Genomic DNA, 13647 nt, shown 5'->3' on the forward strand with positions numbered 1-13647 from the left:
ATACTTATAAAATCACTCAGACATTTTAGCAGTAATATGCATTAAAAGTCATAAATATGTTGTGTATAATAAAAGGCAACCTTTAACTCATCAGAAGGATAATACTGATTTATAGCTCATTTCCTTATTGGAAGAGTAAATTGGTTTGCCAAAACAGATCAGTCCAAAGGAATTGAAAGTAAGTCTTCCATCTGAGTTAGAGAGTATGTCCCTATTTGTAAGATCATCACAAGGAGTACAGGATTAGATTTTTTTTGCAGTGGGTGAATATTGTCTCTAAAGCACTGTCCTGGTCTCTGTTTACTCTCCTGCCATTGACAAAGCTTCTCTTACTGCACAAAGACCACGAGAAGGCAGCACAGGGAACAGAAGAAAATCAAGCTTGTAGTATGTGGCACATGAGAATAAACTAAAGCATTAATAATGGATTTTGTGGCGTAGATGGTGCTCAGGAAGCCATGCTCTCCAAAATGTTCTTAGCTTTGTATTAAGGCAGCATGGTAAGTGGAACTGACAAATGGCTACAGAAGTGCACAAAGGGAAAACAAAAGTGAGACCTAATGACTGCAAAGATGAGTACTTTATTTAAAGTTTAGGTGGCAAGCCCTGTGCACCAGTTCCATTCAACAAACTTCTTGTCCTCCTCCCAAGCCCTTTTCAGAGCTGATGCAGCAACTCATGTTTTGTATTATAAACACTTCTTTTAAAACCGTGCTATTCAATTCCTAGTCACCTCTCATTTCCAATGTGGAAAGAGCTGTGAGGAATCCCTGCTATTGCATAGAGGTACTTCCTGAGTGTGTTTGAGCAGGGGAGGGGAAAGCTTGGCAGGCACCACTGTGCACAGGAACTCACAAGTTTAGACAGGACTGCAGCTCTTTTGGGCTTTAACTACTCAGACACCTGCAATGAGAGTGCTCCAGCCCTGTAAGAGGCTCCTGAAAAATTCTGACAGCTGGAGCAAGCACATCAGGCAGCTGGCTGACAGACTGCTCCTGCTGTCAGCTCCTTGCCAAGGCAGCGAGCGGGTTGTTGAGGGATGATTAAAACATGCCGTACTATATCCCCTTTTTCCCAGAAAATGCTTCCTCTTCCCAGAGCAAGCTGGGTTACTGTCAGGGGTTGCTGGAGGTTGCCCTTGGCCTTTTTTTCTTACTGGCAAATGTTGATTTTGTCTCAGGTTGCCATTGAATCCTTACAAATAAGAGCCTGTGACTGCAGAAGGGTAGAGTGGCAAGAGGCAAGTGACAGGGGAGCTGCCATGTGCAGCTTGTCTGACCCTTTGCCTTCTGCCAGGACTTCCTGCCAAATGTAACATCCCATTTTCCTCGATGTAATGAGGCCAGTACAGGTCTGTGATAATATCAGCAAGGGAGCGATTCTGATTGTCTTTTGCACCCAAGACACACCACACTGAGGAACTGACTGTACAGTATGTTTCTTAATTTTTTGTGTGTTATAGTAAAATTTCGTAAGAGGGGGAACTTTAAATCATGGAAAGGAATCAGCTCAGAAGCACTGCCGAGGCTGTCTCAAATGTTTCTTTAAAATCTAATCAGCATTATTTTATGATGGCTCTTTGAAAGAACTTTTGACTCTGCCTTAGGATATGATTAACATTGATTATTTTAAACAAAAGGAGCAAGCCACTCCTCATAAATTGGTTTATACAACTTCTGTGCTTTTGGCTATATTAAATACTGTTTGTTGTGAGGCTGTTTTTAATACTGTTCTTCCCAAATAGAAGTAGTCCTGGAACCCTTAAAGTCCCTATTTTCTTGAAAGAAGGATGCTCGCTGCCAGCTGAGGGTTTACAGTATTTGTGTGTTGCTTCTGACACTCTGTGACTCCACTTACTAAAGAGCAAGAGGAGATCACTGTCAGTAACATCACATTTTTCCACTCCCCTTCTGTTTTCTAGGAGAGTTTTCCATGGGTTACAGGCAGCTCCTGATACTTGTTTTCAAGTGTTGTGGTAATGTCTAACACTTGAAGCTGAGATTTTTTCACAGGGAGCCTTTCTTTTAGTCTGCTCAAAAAATCTGAAAGACCTTTTTAAAATGGCAGAGCTTCAGAAATAATGTCTCTCAAGGATAAAAAACCCCAGTGCATCTGGGGTATTAAAAGTTAGAAACTGAGATGTGCCAGTTTCCAGTGTCAGTATTAAAAGAAAAAAAAGAAATGCATTTCTTCCATCTGCCACCAATTCAGAATAGATCAGGATTAGTTTTCTGTCTCCTCCTTTGTAAAGTTATCCAAAATCTGAAACTTGTCATTAGAGAGACTTTTAGCTTAAAATGTCTTTATTTAATTAAACAGTTACTAGTAGTTCTACCTCTTTTCTGTCCTTTGTTGGCCTTCTATAGATGACTTCCCGTTTTATGTTTTCAGTGTGCTCCTAAAATGTAGGCCTACGTTAAAGACTATAAATATCTTAATATAAGGGGAAAAAAATGCATATTGAAGTATGTTCACAGGAATTATTTCTCTTCTTTCCACTCAAAGTCACTCCCTTCTTCCCAGAAGTGAGAGTCCCTTACTCCTGACGGCAGTGATGATGTGTGTGGTACGGAATAACAACCAAGACATGCCCACACTGCTCCGGGCTCTGACACCTCACAGCCACTGCAGAAAACAGCCTTTGCAGAGACTCTGGTAGTTCATCAGTCACAGAGTGCAAATTCTGCTGCATAAAACACTCTTCTATATCCACAGACAACCCCATAGCTGCTGTACCTGGTGAAGGCTTAGCCAGAGTTGAGGCGTAACAGAAAGCATGGACACATCCACATGTGTTCAGGATAACAAATATATTTTGCAGTATGCAGCTAAATAGCTGTGTATTGTGTAGATGTAATGCAGCACTTACCATCCTTAAAACTATTGATTAAAGGATGTACATTTTGTTTAGCTGAATTGATTTGCATTTTAGTGTTCATGACACTTTTCATCCTTTCTCTGGTAATAGCCTGTGACAGTTTCTGATCATAAAGAGAGATGGTGCCACTAAATTTTTTAGTGTTATTGAGGAGTGCCTTAAGCAAAAATCAGACTTTGAATTTCTCACAGCCTGAACAAAGGAAACATTTTTCTCTGGTCTCCTCCCTGTTAGTATCCAGCTGGCATAACTAGGTGCATTTCCATATGATGAGTGACTTGTTTGCCTGTCTTTTCAGTTTTTATTTTCTTTTGCTGTATTTCACTTTATTGAAAGATCCTCATTCAGGTGGAGCCCTTTATAAGGGAGGAAAGAGGTTTTTGGACCTTCTGTTGGCAGCTAAAATGTAATGGAAGCTAACCTCTTCTTTTTCCTCTGCTCCTTGTTATTTAAAACTTCAGGCAATGAGCCAAAACAAACAAAAACCAACTCACTGGGTTGAAAATCAGTATCACTTGAGGGCACTATTCATATATGTAATGTTCAGATTTTTCCCTTTGAGTCCAGCTCCCAGCTTGAGCCCATCTTGATGAATGTTTGTGGCACGTTGTGGCTCATACAACTCAGCAACCAAGGGAGCATGGCTTATGTGGGAAACATGGATCAACAAAGGAGATGACTGATAATTTTCTTGAAGTTGTACCAATGTTAACTCCAAAATGTATCTTTGTGAAAAACGAGGTTCACATAATTTTTATAGAATTTAAAAGTTTAATAAAAAAGACAATTAGGAGAAAAAAATAAAATAAAGTATACAGATATGGCTGGGTGTCTTTGCATTCAGCTAAGAGAGCACACCTTACAAACAAAGGATTGTCCCTTAAAAACAGAACCCTACTACATATCCATAAATTCTCATACATATTCATACATTCTTCTTGGGATATTTGGTGTTCTTATGTTTGGTTTTCTCTTGCCCCCTTCCCAATAGATCAATCTTCTTGGCGCCATCAGATTTACATTCCCTGATACCAGAAATGGAATAAATTCCTCCCCCCAGAGTTCTGGTCACTGCTGTCTTCATCTGGATAAGATAGTTTACAAATGCAGGAGTTCTCTATTTTTTTTTTCTCAGTCTTTGGGTTATACAAACAAAAGCAGTTTTTATATTAATACTATGCCATAGCCTAACATATATGTATTGTACTACTATTTCTAAGTTTCATCAATAACAGAAATAAAGAAAACTATATTAATACAACAAAATTTCCCATTCTTATACACATAACATTCATTTTAATATTTGCAAAAAGCCAACAATATAATATGTATCTATAACAATCTTTATTGAGCTTCCTTTTTTCCCCACACAGTAATCAACACTTTATTTCAGTAGCAGAAGCCTTTCATTCATACATTTAACTTCTTTTGGTGTACATTCACTTTAATTTTCTGTTGAAAATCCAATATGTAGATGTATGTACAGTTGATACTTGAAATTAAATTAAATCCTCACTTCCTCTTGAATCACCCAAAATGTCACATCACAAAAGCAATTCAGAGCAAACCAGAATTTCCAGAATTAGGATTCTGGAATTTTCTTTAGAATTCCCACAAGTGGTGTTCTGGAAATGCCTCAATTTTTTTTCACTGAATATAAGAACACCATTTTAATAAAGATAATTTATTTTTAATTTTTTTTTTCTCGCTCCACAGATTCAAGTGAATAGTACTTAAAAAAACAACCTTTGGCCATTTAAGTGTGTAAACTGTAAGCATCATTTGAACATACTGCTCATTCTAACACTAAACACATGATTACAGTGAAAGCAAATTAATTTCCAATGGAGCAAGGTATCCAGCAGCAGCCTGGGACTGCACTAAGGTTCCTGGATAATATGAATGTGTTGGCAAAGGGGTTTGCAGCTTCCTTTTATGTCTGCCAGCTTTCCCTTGACTGCAGCTGTGTTCTGCCTGCATTGAGTCAGAGCCACTTCCACTTTTTATGGCCAGTCTGTAGTGGGAAAAATAAACCAGAATCAGTGGTGGAAAGTGTTTTGCTTTGGTTTTTCTGTATCTAAGATATCTACATATATGGATGCTAGCTTTGGAGCAGGCTGCAGGCCCATGGCCTCTCAGTCCTGCCTGAGAAGCTAGCCTGGGAAATTCATAGGAGGATTTCAAAACAATCCTCAGAGGCAGAAAACAACTGCCAGGTGCTGTTTGTCTGTCCTCTTGTTCTCCTTGCAGGAGGGAGTCAGGGGGGTGGTGAGCCCCCCTGACCAATGATGGTGATGTAACACTTTGCTAACCAATAAGAGTTTCTTTTCTGTACCTTCCACGTACCAGTCTATAAAACAGGCCTGAAGTAATAAACGAGAGAATTCTCGTGTTGTGACTCCCTTGAGAGTCCATGTCGTTCTTTATCGCCGTTCCCAATCAGAACGACATACATGTGTCCATAAAAGGAAGCAGGGTTCAGTTGCATTTTAAAGAGCTTTTCTGGACTAGCATTAACTTCTGTGTCCATGCAGTTTCCATCCCACCACTGATTTTTCTGATAGTAAACTGCATGGGCATGGCTACCTGCTTCTGGAAATGGGACTTCATCGAAGTGAAGGAAACTCCTTGTGCCAGGAGTAGTGCTTGTTTTGTTGCACAGTATTTGCCAACACGTGAAACAAGTTTTATTTTGTTAGCTGCTTTCTATGCAAAGCAATAGCTGTCTCACATGTAATTTATATATTTGGAAACACCTGCATGGCTTGGTATCAGCTGCAATGTTTCTTCATAGTCACATTGGGTCACAGATGGCAAGGGAGGCAAAAAGAGATTATCTTTTGGGAAAAGAACCCATGCCTGCATTTTCCTAATCCAATTCATGATTTCTGTGTAATTGGGTGGTTTTACTTCACAAAGCACAAGACGCTGCTGGCATGCAAACTTCAGGCATCTCTGACCTTTTTTGAGCTTGATAATTCAGAAGTTTTCTGTTCTGCATTTCAGTTGTGCTTTGTGACTTTGAGAGAGCTGTTCTTTGATGGGATCTTGTATGAGGCATCTCTCTTGAAGCAAGTTAAAACCTGTGTGCTAAAACATGGTGATTGCATCTTAATCAATACTGAGACACAGTGAATTAATCTGTGTACAGCCCTGAGGGGTTGGTGTAGGATTACTTTCTGTGCCTGAAAGACTGTACACCTGCAAGGAATAGAAGCACAACAGTGGACTGGAGCTTGTGGTTGTGCATGGAAACTCAAATCTGTGCTATACACCTGTGTATTTCTATATATATGAGCAGGGAAATCCCTAAACATCTCTGGAAGTTAATCATTTGGGCTAATAAACTGCACATAGGGCTATTAACTTGGTTGCCATTCAGGAACATGCCATGATTTTCTTGATATCTTCTGCTTCTCAGTTGCACAACTATTGCTGAATACAAAATGGTTGTGTTTCAATGCTTTAAGGTCCATTCCAACCTAAACCATTCTATGATTGTAGGATTTCTATAACAACAAAAACAATATACATACATATATATATACACATACATACATTTATATATATATAATTTTATATTTTTATATGTATATATTTATATATATATATATATAATATATATATATTAAGCTTCACAGACCAGATGCAGCAAAACACCTAACTGTGCAGGCAGTGTTTGAACAAATACTGAGATTCCACCAAAGCAGATGGTTTTTAAACATGTACTTTGCAGACCTCCGGGGTGTAATATTCAACCAGTAAAGAATGAGATGAAAAACCCACATTTCCAGTTTTAGTACCATCATAAAAATGAGTGCAAATATTTTTACGCACAAAATGTGAACATTGTGACCACTTTGTGCCTTTTCTGCCCCATCATGCGCTTCTTCAGGACTTCTGAGGTCTTAATAGTGACCTTAGCCCTGCCATACTGCAAGAGGCTCTTCAGTTTGCTGCAGCAGAGTTAAGGTTTTAAATTCACGTATTTGATATGGCACATATTTGATATGCCTTCAGGTACTGTGGAATGTAGAACTCTGAGGCAAAACATTGGAGGAACTAAATCCAGATGTTGCAGTCTTACTGGTGGAAAGTGGTCATTCTCTTCTAACATGCTAACACATGCTTAAACTGATGAACTTCTTGAAAATGGGAGGAATTCTCAAGCATTTTTTCTCTGATTTGAAGGATAGGTTAAATATGAAAGGAGCTTTCACTTTCCTCCCAGTATTAAGAGTAGCCAGTGCTCACAGACTACATAAGATGTTGCCTGAATTCATTTAATTCATGTTGTTTTGGTGTGCTCAAGACACAGTGTCATTATAGTTGTGAGGTGGCTTTTGGTTTGTTTTTTGTTTTTCATTTGCTCTCTTCTTTTTGTTATTCTATGAAACCTGCCATGCAGCTGAAATTGGCTATTATTGCTGTATTTTTAGGGTTTTTTTTCTGTTCTCCATTTCCCAGCAGCATTAAAAAAGTTGGAAATGTGGTGATCTTTGCACTATAGGCTGGGGGCAGAGTGGCTGAACACGGACCAGGTGGGGCCAAGGAGGCCAAAGGCACCTGGTCTGTGTCACCAATGGTGTGGCCAACAGGACCAGGACAGTGACCATCCCCCTGTACTGGGCACTGGTGAGGCCACACCAGTGGTGACATTTGCTGGGTCCAGTTCTGGACCCTGTAATTCAGGAAGGACATTGAGGGGCTGGAGCATTTCCAGAGAAGGGGAACTGAGCTGGGAAGGGCCTGGAGCACAAATGCTGTGAGGGGAGGATGAGGGTTTAGCCTGGAATAAAGGAGCTCAGTGGGCACCTACTCTCTACAACTCCCTCAAAGGAGGGTGTAGCAAAATGAGAGTTGATCTCTTCCACCAGGCAACAAGCAGTGGGATGAGAGGACGTGGTTTTAAGCTGCACCAGGGCAGGGACATTGGCAAGAATTTGTATTCACAGAAAGGGTGATGACACAAAGGAATGGGCAGTCCAGGGAGGTGGAGGAGTCGCTCTCCTTGTAGGTATTTAAGACTGGACGTGGCACTTGGTGTCATGTTATAGTTGAGATGGTGGTGATAGGTTAGACTCGATGATCTCAGATGTCTTTTCCAGCCTAGCTGATTCTGTGATCTAGGGGAAGACGTGGACAGACACGCTGTCCCGGCCCGCTCGGTGCCCTGGCTGAGGTAGGGCCGGCGCAGCAGCTCCGGGCTCACGGACCAAGTGGGGACCCCTCACATCTCCGGACCGGGCACCACCGGCGATTCCCGGAGGGCAGCGGGCAGCAGGAGCCCCTCGGGAGGGACAACACCCGGCACAGGCCACGGGGGAGACCCCGCAGGTCCCACACGCCCGAGCGCCACCCCCGGAGGCGAGGCGGGGCCGGCAGCGGGAGGAGGAGACTCGGCTCGGAGAATTGTCCCCGTCCCATTCCTGCTCTGCCTGCTGCTGCTGCTTCTGCTGCCGCTGCTGGTGCTGGTGCTGCTGTCCCTTTGCAGCGCCGGGCCGGGCGGGGCCGCCGTGTGGAGCATGGGGAGCTGCTGGCTGCTCCTCGCCGCGCTGCTCGGCCTGGGCGCCCGGGCCAGCCTGGAGTACGAGGGTGAGGAAGGGGCGGCGGGGCCGGGGAGCGGGGCCGGGCCGGGGCCGCTGCACTGAGTTCTAGCATAGAAATGACAGCACCGGGCTCTGCTTTCCCCACGAGTCGTGTTCACCGCTGCTTTCCCTGCCAGAACTTTGTAGTGGCATAAGGCCATGCTTTCTGAGAATCTTTCTTCAAAGTCCTTATCAGGAGTATTAGAAGGTAAATTATCCATCAGTTTAGCAGCATAAAAAATACACTAAGGTAGACAGAGTGACTTTCTTCAGACAGACACACTTTGTTCAAGTGCTCTTTCGGGTAAGGTCAGTTTACAGAAGCAGAAGATACGGGCTTATACCCCAAAAATGTTTGTTGTAAAATGGCTTTCCAAAATGTCTCTTTTTAATACTCCACTAAGCCATGTCTCTAAGAGCCACATCTTGGTATCTTCTAAATACCTGCAGGGATGCTGACTCAACCACTTCCTTGGGCAGCCTGTTCCAATGCTCTTGACAACCCCTTCAGTGAAGAAAATTTTACTAATAGCTGTTTTAAACTTCCCCTGGCCCAGCCTGAGCCTGTTTCCTCTCCCTCATCCTGTTGGTTATTACCTTCAAGAAGAGACATGCCTCACTTGGCTACAGCATCTTTTCAGGGAGTTAGAGAGAGCGATGAGCCTCCTTTTCTCCATGACTAATAACCCAGCTCCCTCAGCAATTCCGTATAGGACTTGTGTTCCAGAACTTCACCTGTTTCAGGGCAGTAAACTGAAAAGTTTCAGGTTGGTTTAATGTGTTATGCTGTTGTCTATAGCTTACTTCAAATTAAACTCAAAAGAGGTAAATAATTCTTATGTCAGTCCTGGGAAAGCAAGTGTGCATAGCTCTTCTGCCTCTTTTGTGTCACATTCCTTCTTTTTGTCTTACAAAGGATTTACAGCACAATAGTATGTGAAGTGTTGTTCATGTGTATGCAGTGCCTGGCTTGGCACTATGTTCTTGTGCCCTGATCTTGATGTCAGACCTGTACAGGTGAACCTTTGCAATAGGGACAGAACTTTATTTTGTGAACGAAGAAATCTTTTTTTTTTTCTTCCAGACATACACAGAATTATGTAAATCCATAGATTAATCTTAAAATTAAAGTGTTATTTCATGCATTTCACTTGACATCTGCCAGAACAAAGTCCACACCTGTTTTTGGCAGGAACCTGCAATACCTCGGACTTCAACACAGAACAATGCTTTGTCCTTACATGACTTGACTTTGAATGTGTGTGAAGCAGAAACAGTTTGATTTGTGGCTGAGAAAATGGAGATGAAGTGGCGACCTCTCCTGTGGCTCCCCAAGCCAAGCCTGTTGTGGTTATTAAGAAAACACTGATTGTTGGGGAAGAGACCTGACTCACTTCTCATTTTGAGGTGGAAAATGACCTGGAAATGGGAGATGTCAAGCTCCATCAAGAGCCTTGTTTCAGAGCAAAAGTAATGAATAAACTCTTTAAAGCCAGTTTTTCTTAGAAAACTTTCAAAAGCACTTTGTTGTTTCTTGTCTAAGGGAAGGCATTTGCTTAAGAGCTCACATAATTCTACGATTCACCAATTTTAAACGCTAAAGTCACTTCACAGTAAAATTTGGATAATTATTAGTGAAAACACTAAGGTAAGAGTTTTATAACCCACAAAGTGAGTAATTAGCTAAGAAAATTCTGATTTCTGGCAGAAAAATTGATGCTTAGAGACGTATTCATTTACATATCAAGGTCTTCCTGAAGCCCTCAGGGATCACAGCTTGCTCTTTTTGCTATGCAGTCAGATTTCAAGTGCAAAAAAGTTTGGGTTTATGTTCAGAAGTCTCTCAGATGTCAGTGTTGAGGTATCAAAATTGAACCTCAACAATAAATATAAAACATCCAGAGAAATTATACTGAGTGATAAAAAGACTTTGTTGTGTATAAGTCCCTCCGTTTCAGAGGAGAAGTTGTTTGGAAATTCACTTCTTCAGGTCCCAGCTCAAACTAGTGGAGGGATTCCCAGAGATCCAGTGTTGAGGAAGATACTTCCATAGAGCAGCTGCAGATTCATGGGCTGGGTTTTCTTGAGTCTGGTAAAGTAAGAAATCAAGTTTCATCATTTTCTGGGCAGATATTTTGAGTTTTTTAATAAGAAACGGAGTCTGTTGACAGAAATAAAACTCTTGGCTTTGATTTTTGCTCAACAGTTGCATGCTTTGCACGTGGAATCGGTAGCTTTTTGAGGTGCCCGAATTAAATAATTTTGCCTAACTTTAAGCAGCAGTTTGTACAGACCATAGTCTCAGTAGTCAAAAAAAGGTGATGAGATTACGCCAAATGCTGTAATTGAGATACCATGTGAGCAGCTCCTGTGGTAGCTGCCTATTGCATGCAAAGTTTTTAAAAGGATATTTCAAAGGGGGAATTTGTATGAACCCTTCTTTGTCGAAAATATTTATCTAGAATTTAAACTAGACTTCATGCTCTGAAGTTGCTAATTTTAAATAAGTGTTGTTTAAGGGATTTTGAAGGCTTTCTTCCCAACTGCTTTGTTTTATTGATGGATTATTTGAGTAGTAGTGCTCCAACTGGTTTCTGGTTTTTAGAAAGCAGCTTTCACCTTTATTTTAAGTTTTCAGCCATTGCACTGGGTTTTAAAAGTATGGAGCTTTGTTGTCTCATTATTTGAACAATGCCAGAAGAATGCTTGAAACCAAACTCATTTTGATTTGAATGTAACTTGTATTTGCAGGTGTGCACCTCTGTGTCTTGTTCTTGGTGTGAGGATCTTACAGATCATTAAGGATGGTTGTACTTGCATTATTTACATGTTACTTCTGCTGTTTGGCCTGATGGCTGTTAACAGCCATTGACACTATGGAACCACTTTATAGTGAAACCTCTGATGAGGCCCTTCACCTGTACCTGCTCTGCTCTCTCTGCTCAGTAGATCACCTACATGGTAGGTGGGCTCTCCGTGACAGAGGAGCTGTGACTTGGCACGTGACACTTAACATTGCACAGCATTGCTCTGGGACCACAGAGAGAAATTTACTATTTCACTTCATTATCAAATCAATTTGCCCCTTCCAAATTCACTATAAAGTGGGTCTGCTATGACTCTGAGTTTCAGAGAAGCCCATGCTGATGACATTGCATAGATTATTGCATCCTAATCTTGCATGTCTTTTCTCAAAGCTTTCTTTTATTTTTAGTTTATATTTCCTTTCTTGCTGTAGTTTTTTTCTCTTATTTTGTATTGTAGGATCGGGATATTCACTCCTTGAAGATGATGAGGATGTTTATGCACGCAGTAGATACAAAGGTGAATGCTTTGCTTATGTGCTAAGAAGGATCAACTGCTTGCTGACAGAAAGCTTCATTCCTTTTTCTTTTTGTGGATTATACAGTCTTGGTGATCCAGCTCCATGTTTTTTCTCATGGATATTTAGATCAAGATTTAATTTCTGCTGTTTTTAACAATGGAAATTAGACCAATTATTGATCACAACTCTTTCATGTACCTGAGTAAGTAACTTTTACATTGCCTTTGCTCCTGGGAGATCAGGTTGTTGAATTATGAAAATCAGGAAGAGCTTCTCTTTCTTATCTGTACATGCTAACACAACCATCAATGATAAGCTGAGTCAAAACCTGGGCTTACAGATGGTAATGTATAGAAGTACATGCAAGAGAACTTGATTTTCATTGCTTTTTTCTTTCCATAAAATTGCTTGCATTTCAGATGTAAACCTGCTACCTGAAGCGCCAAGTGAAGCGTGTCTAACAAATGCATGTGTGCATTCCAAAACCAAATTATGTAGCTGGATGAGTGAATGGCTGGGCATATTTAAAAAGTAAATTCAGATTTTCTTCCCTATTTTGGAAGACTTTGCCATTCAGCATGAGTGAGAAGTTTTTTGCTGCTACTAGTAAATATTCCGTTTGCTTTGTCCATTTTCTAAAAAGTCTCATTTTGTCTTAATGTCACTCTTCTCTGCCAAAAGGCTTCCCTCAGAAGCCTAGACATTAAAGAAAGGTATGGCTTCATGTAATTTAAGTGGTTACTGTGTATCTTTTTAGTAAATTAATCTGTATACATACTAGAGTTGTCACCATTTTGATTACTCGAAAATACTGGTCATTGGTGTCTTGTACATTATTGATTCTCTGCAAAGAATCAATGGGCCATATGAGAGGTAAGTCATAAAATAATTCAGACATTTATGAATAGCCAAGGGGAAAGCACAGGTTTTACGGCTCTGTTGCTGTTTTCATAAATGTCTCATCTTCCTTCCAGTAAAATACTCAAGTATAAAATTTTGATTTCAAACACAAGTAATTCTCTAAATCTTTATTTAGGATAAGTCATTTTTCTTTGCCTTTTAACATGTAATTCTCTGCAGACACATAGAAAATGAACTCAGAGATCGTGAAGAAAAATCAATGCCAGGGCAGGCAAGTAGTTAAAATGTGGATTCTGTGCAAATTCCTTTTGTATGGTGATCCAAAATGGATTATACTCATGTCAGCCAAAATGTCATCAGGGTAAGTGAAACAGAATGACTCGTTCACACAGATATTAAAAACTGCCCCAAGTTTGGAAGCACTACTGCCAAATGTTGAGGAACAGACAATGAATGTAAGAGTATAAAGCATTGGAACAGAAAAGGCTGATTCTTCATTAGCATACTTCTTTATGTTGGTTTTGGGGGGAAGGGGATGGAGAAAGACAGCAAGGAAAAACGGGCTGTGTAGCAGACTTCAGAGCTTCTCCTCAGATGTGCAGTCCAGCATTTTGGGTGTGGCCCATTTCTTAGTAAATAAAACTTACCAATAACAGGAACTGAATTGATTTTAGTAATTGATGTTCACATATAAAAGCAACATTATTTTTTTTTTCTTTGTACACATGTGCAAGGCAGTACACAGATTCATTCTCTTTGACATCTGCAAACAAAACATTGCAGTTTACTGGGAGGAGTGAAAATCAGTGTCCTACTAAACCATCTTTTCTTCATCTGGATGTTTTCCCACTTGCTCAGCTTTCCAGAGAAACATGGCCAAGATTTTCTGTGCCTACAGCATTTTTAAGGAGTTTTTCCCCTCCTTCCTGGTGAACCATCAGCTCTGTTGGCTGGTGTAGCAGCAAGCAGCAGTACAGCTGGTCACTTTGTGTGCT

General features: G+C 40.7%; 1 protein-coding gene across 2 annotated transcripts in view; it reads left to right on the plus strand.

The window, feature by feature from the left end:
• Positions 1-13647, plus strand: part of SRPX (sushi repeat containing protein X-linked) — a 40768-nt gene that overhangs the window by 9376 nt on the left and 17745 nt on the right. The window contains exons 1-2 of one of the 2 annotated variants that reach the window (XM_023923529.2): positions 8030-8473; positions 11731-11790. In XM_023923529.2, the coding sequence (XP_023779297.2) occupies positions 8404-8473; positions 11731-11790 (130 nt within the window). In that variant the 5' untranslated portion in view covers positions 8030-8403. Of the gene's footprint in view, positions 1-8029; positions 8474-11730; positions 11791-13647 lie in introns of those variants that run through there. The other variant, XM_086879753.1, reaches the window with a different exon arrangement.

Source organism: Cyanistes caeruleus, chromosome 3 (assembly GCF_971803275.1).
Source record: "Cyanistes caeruleus chromosome 3, bCyaCae1.hap1.1, whole genome shotgun sequence".
NCBI classification, from domain to species: Eukaryota; Metazoa; Chordata; class Aves; order Passeriformes; family Paridae; genus Cyanistes; species Cyanistes caeruleus.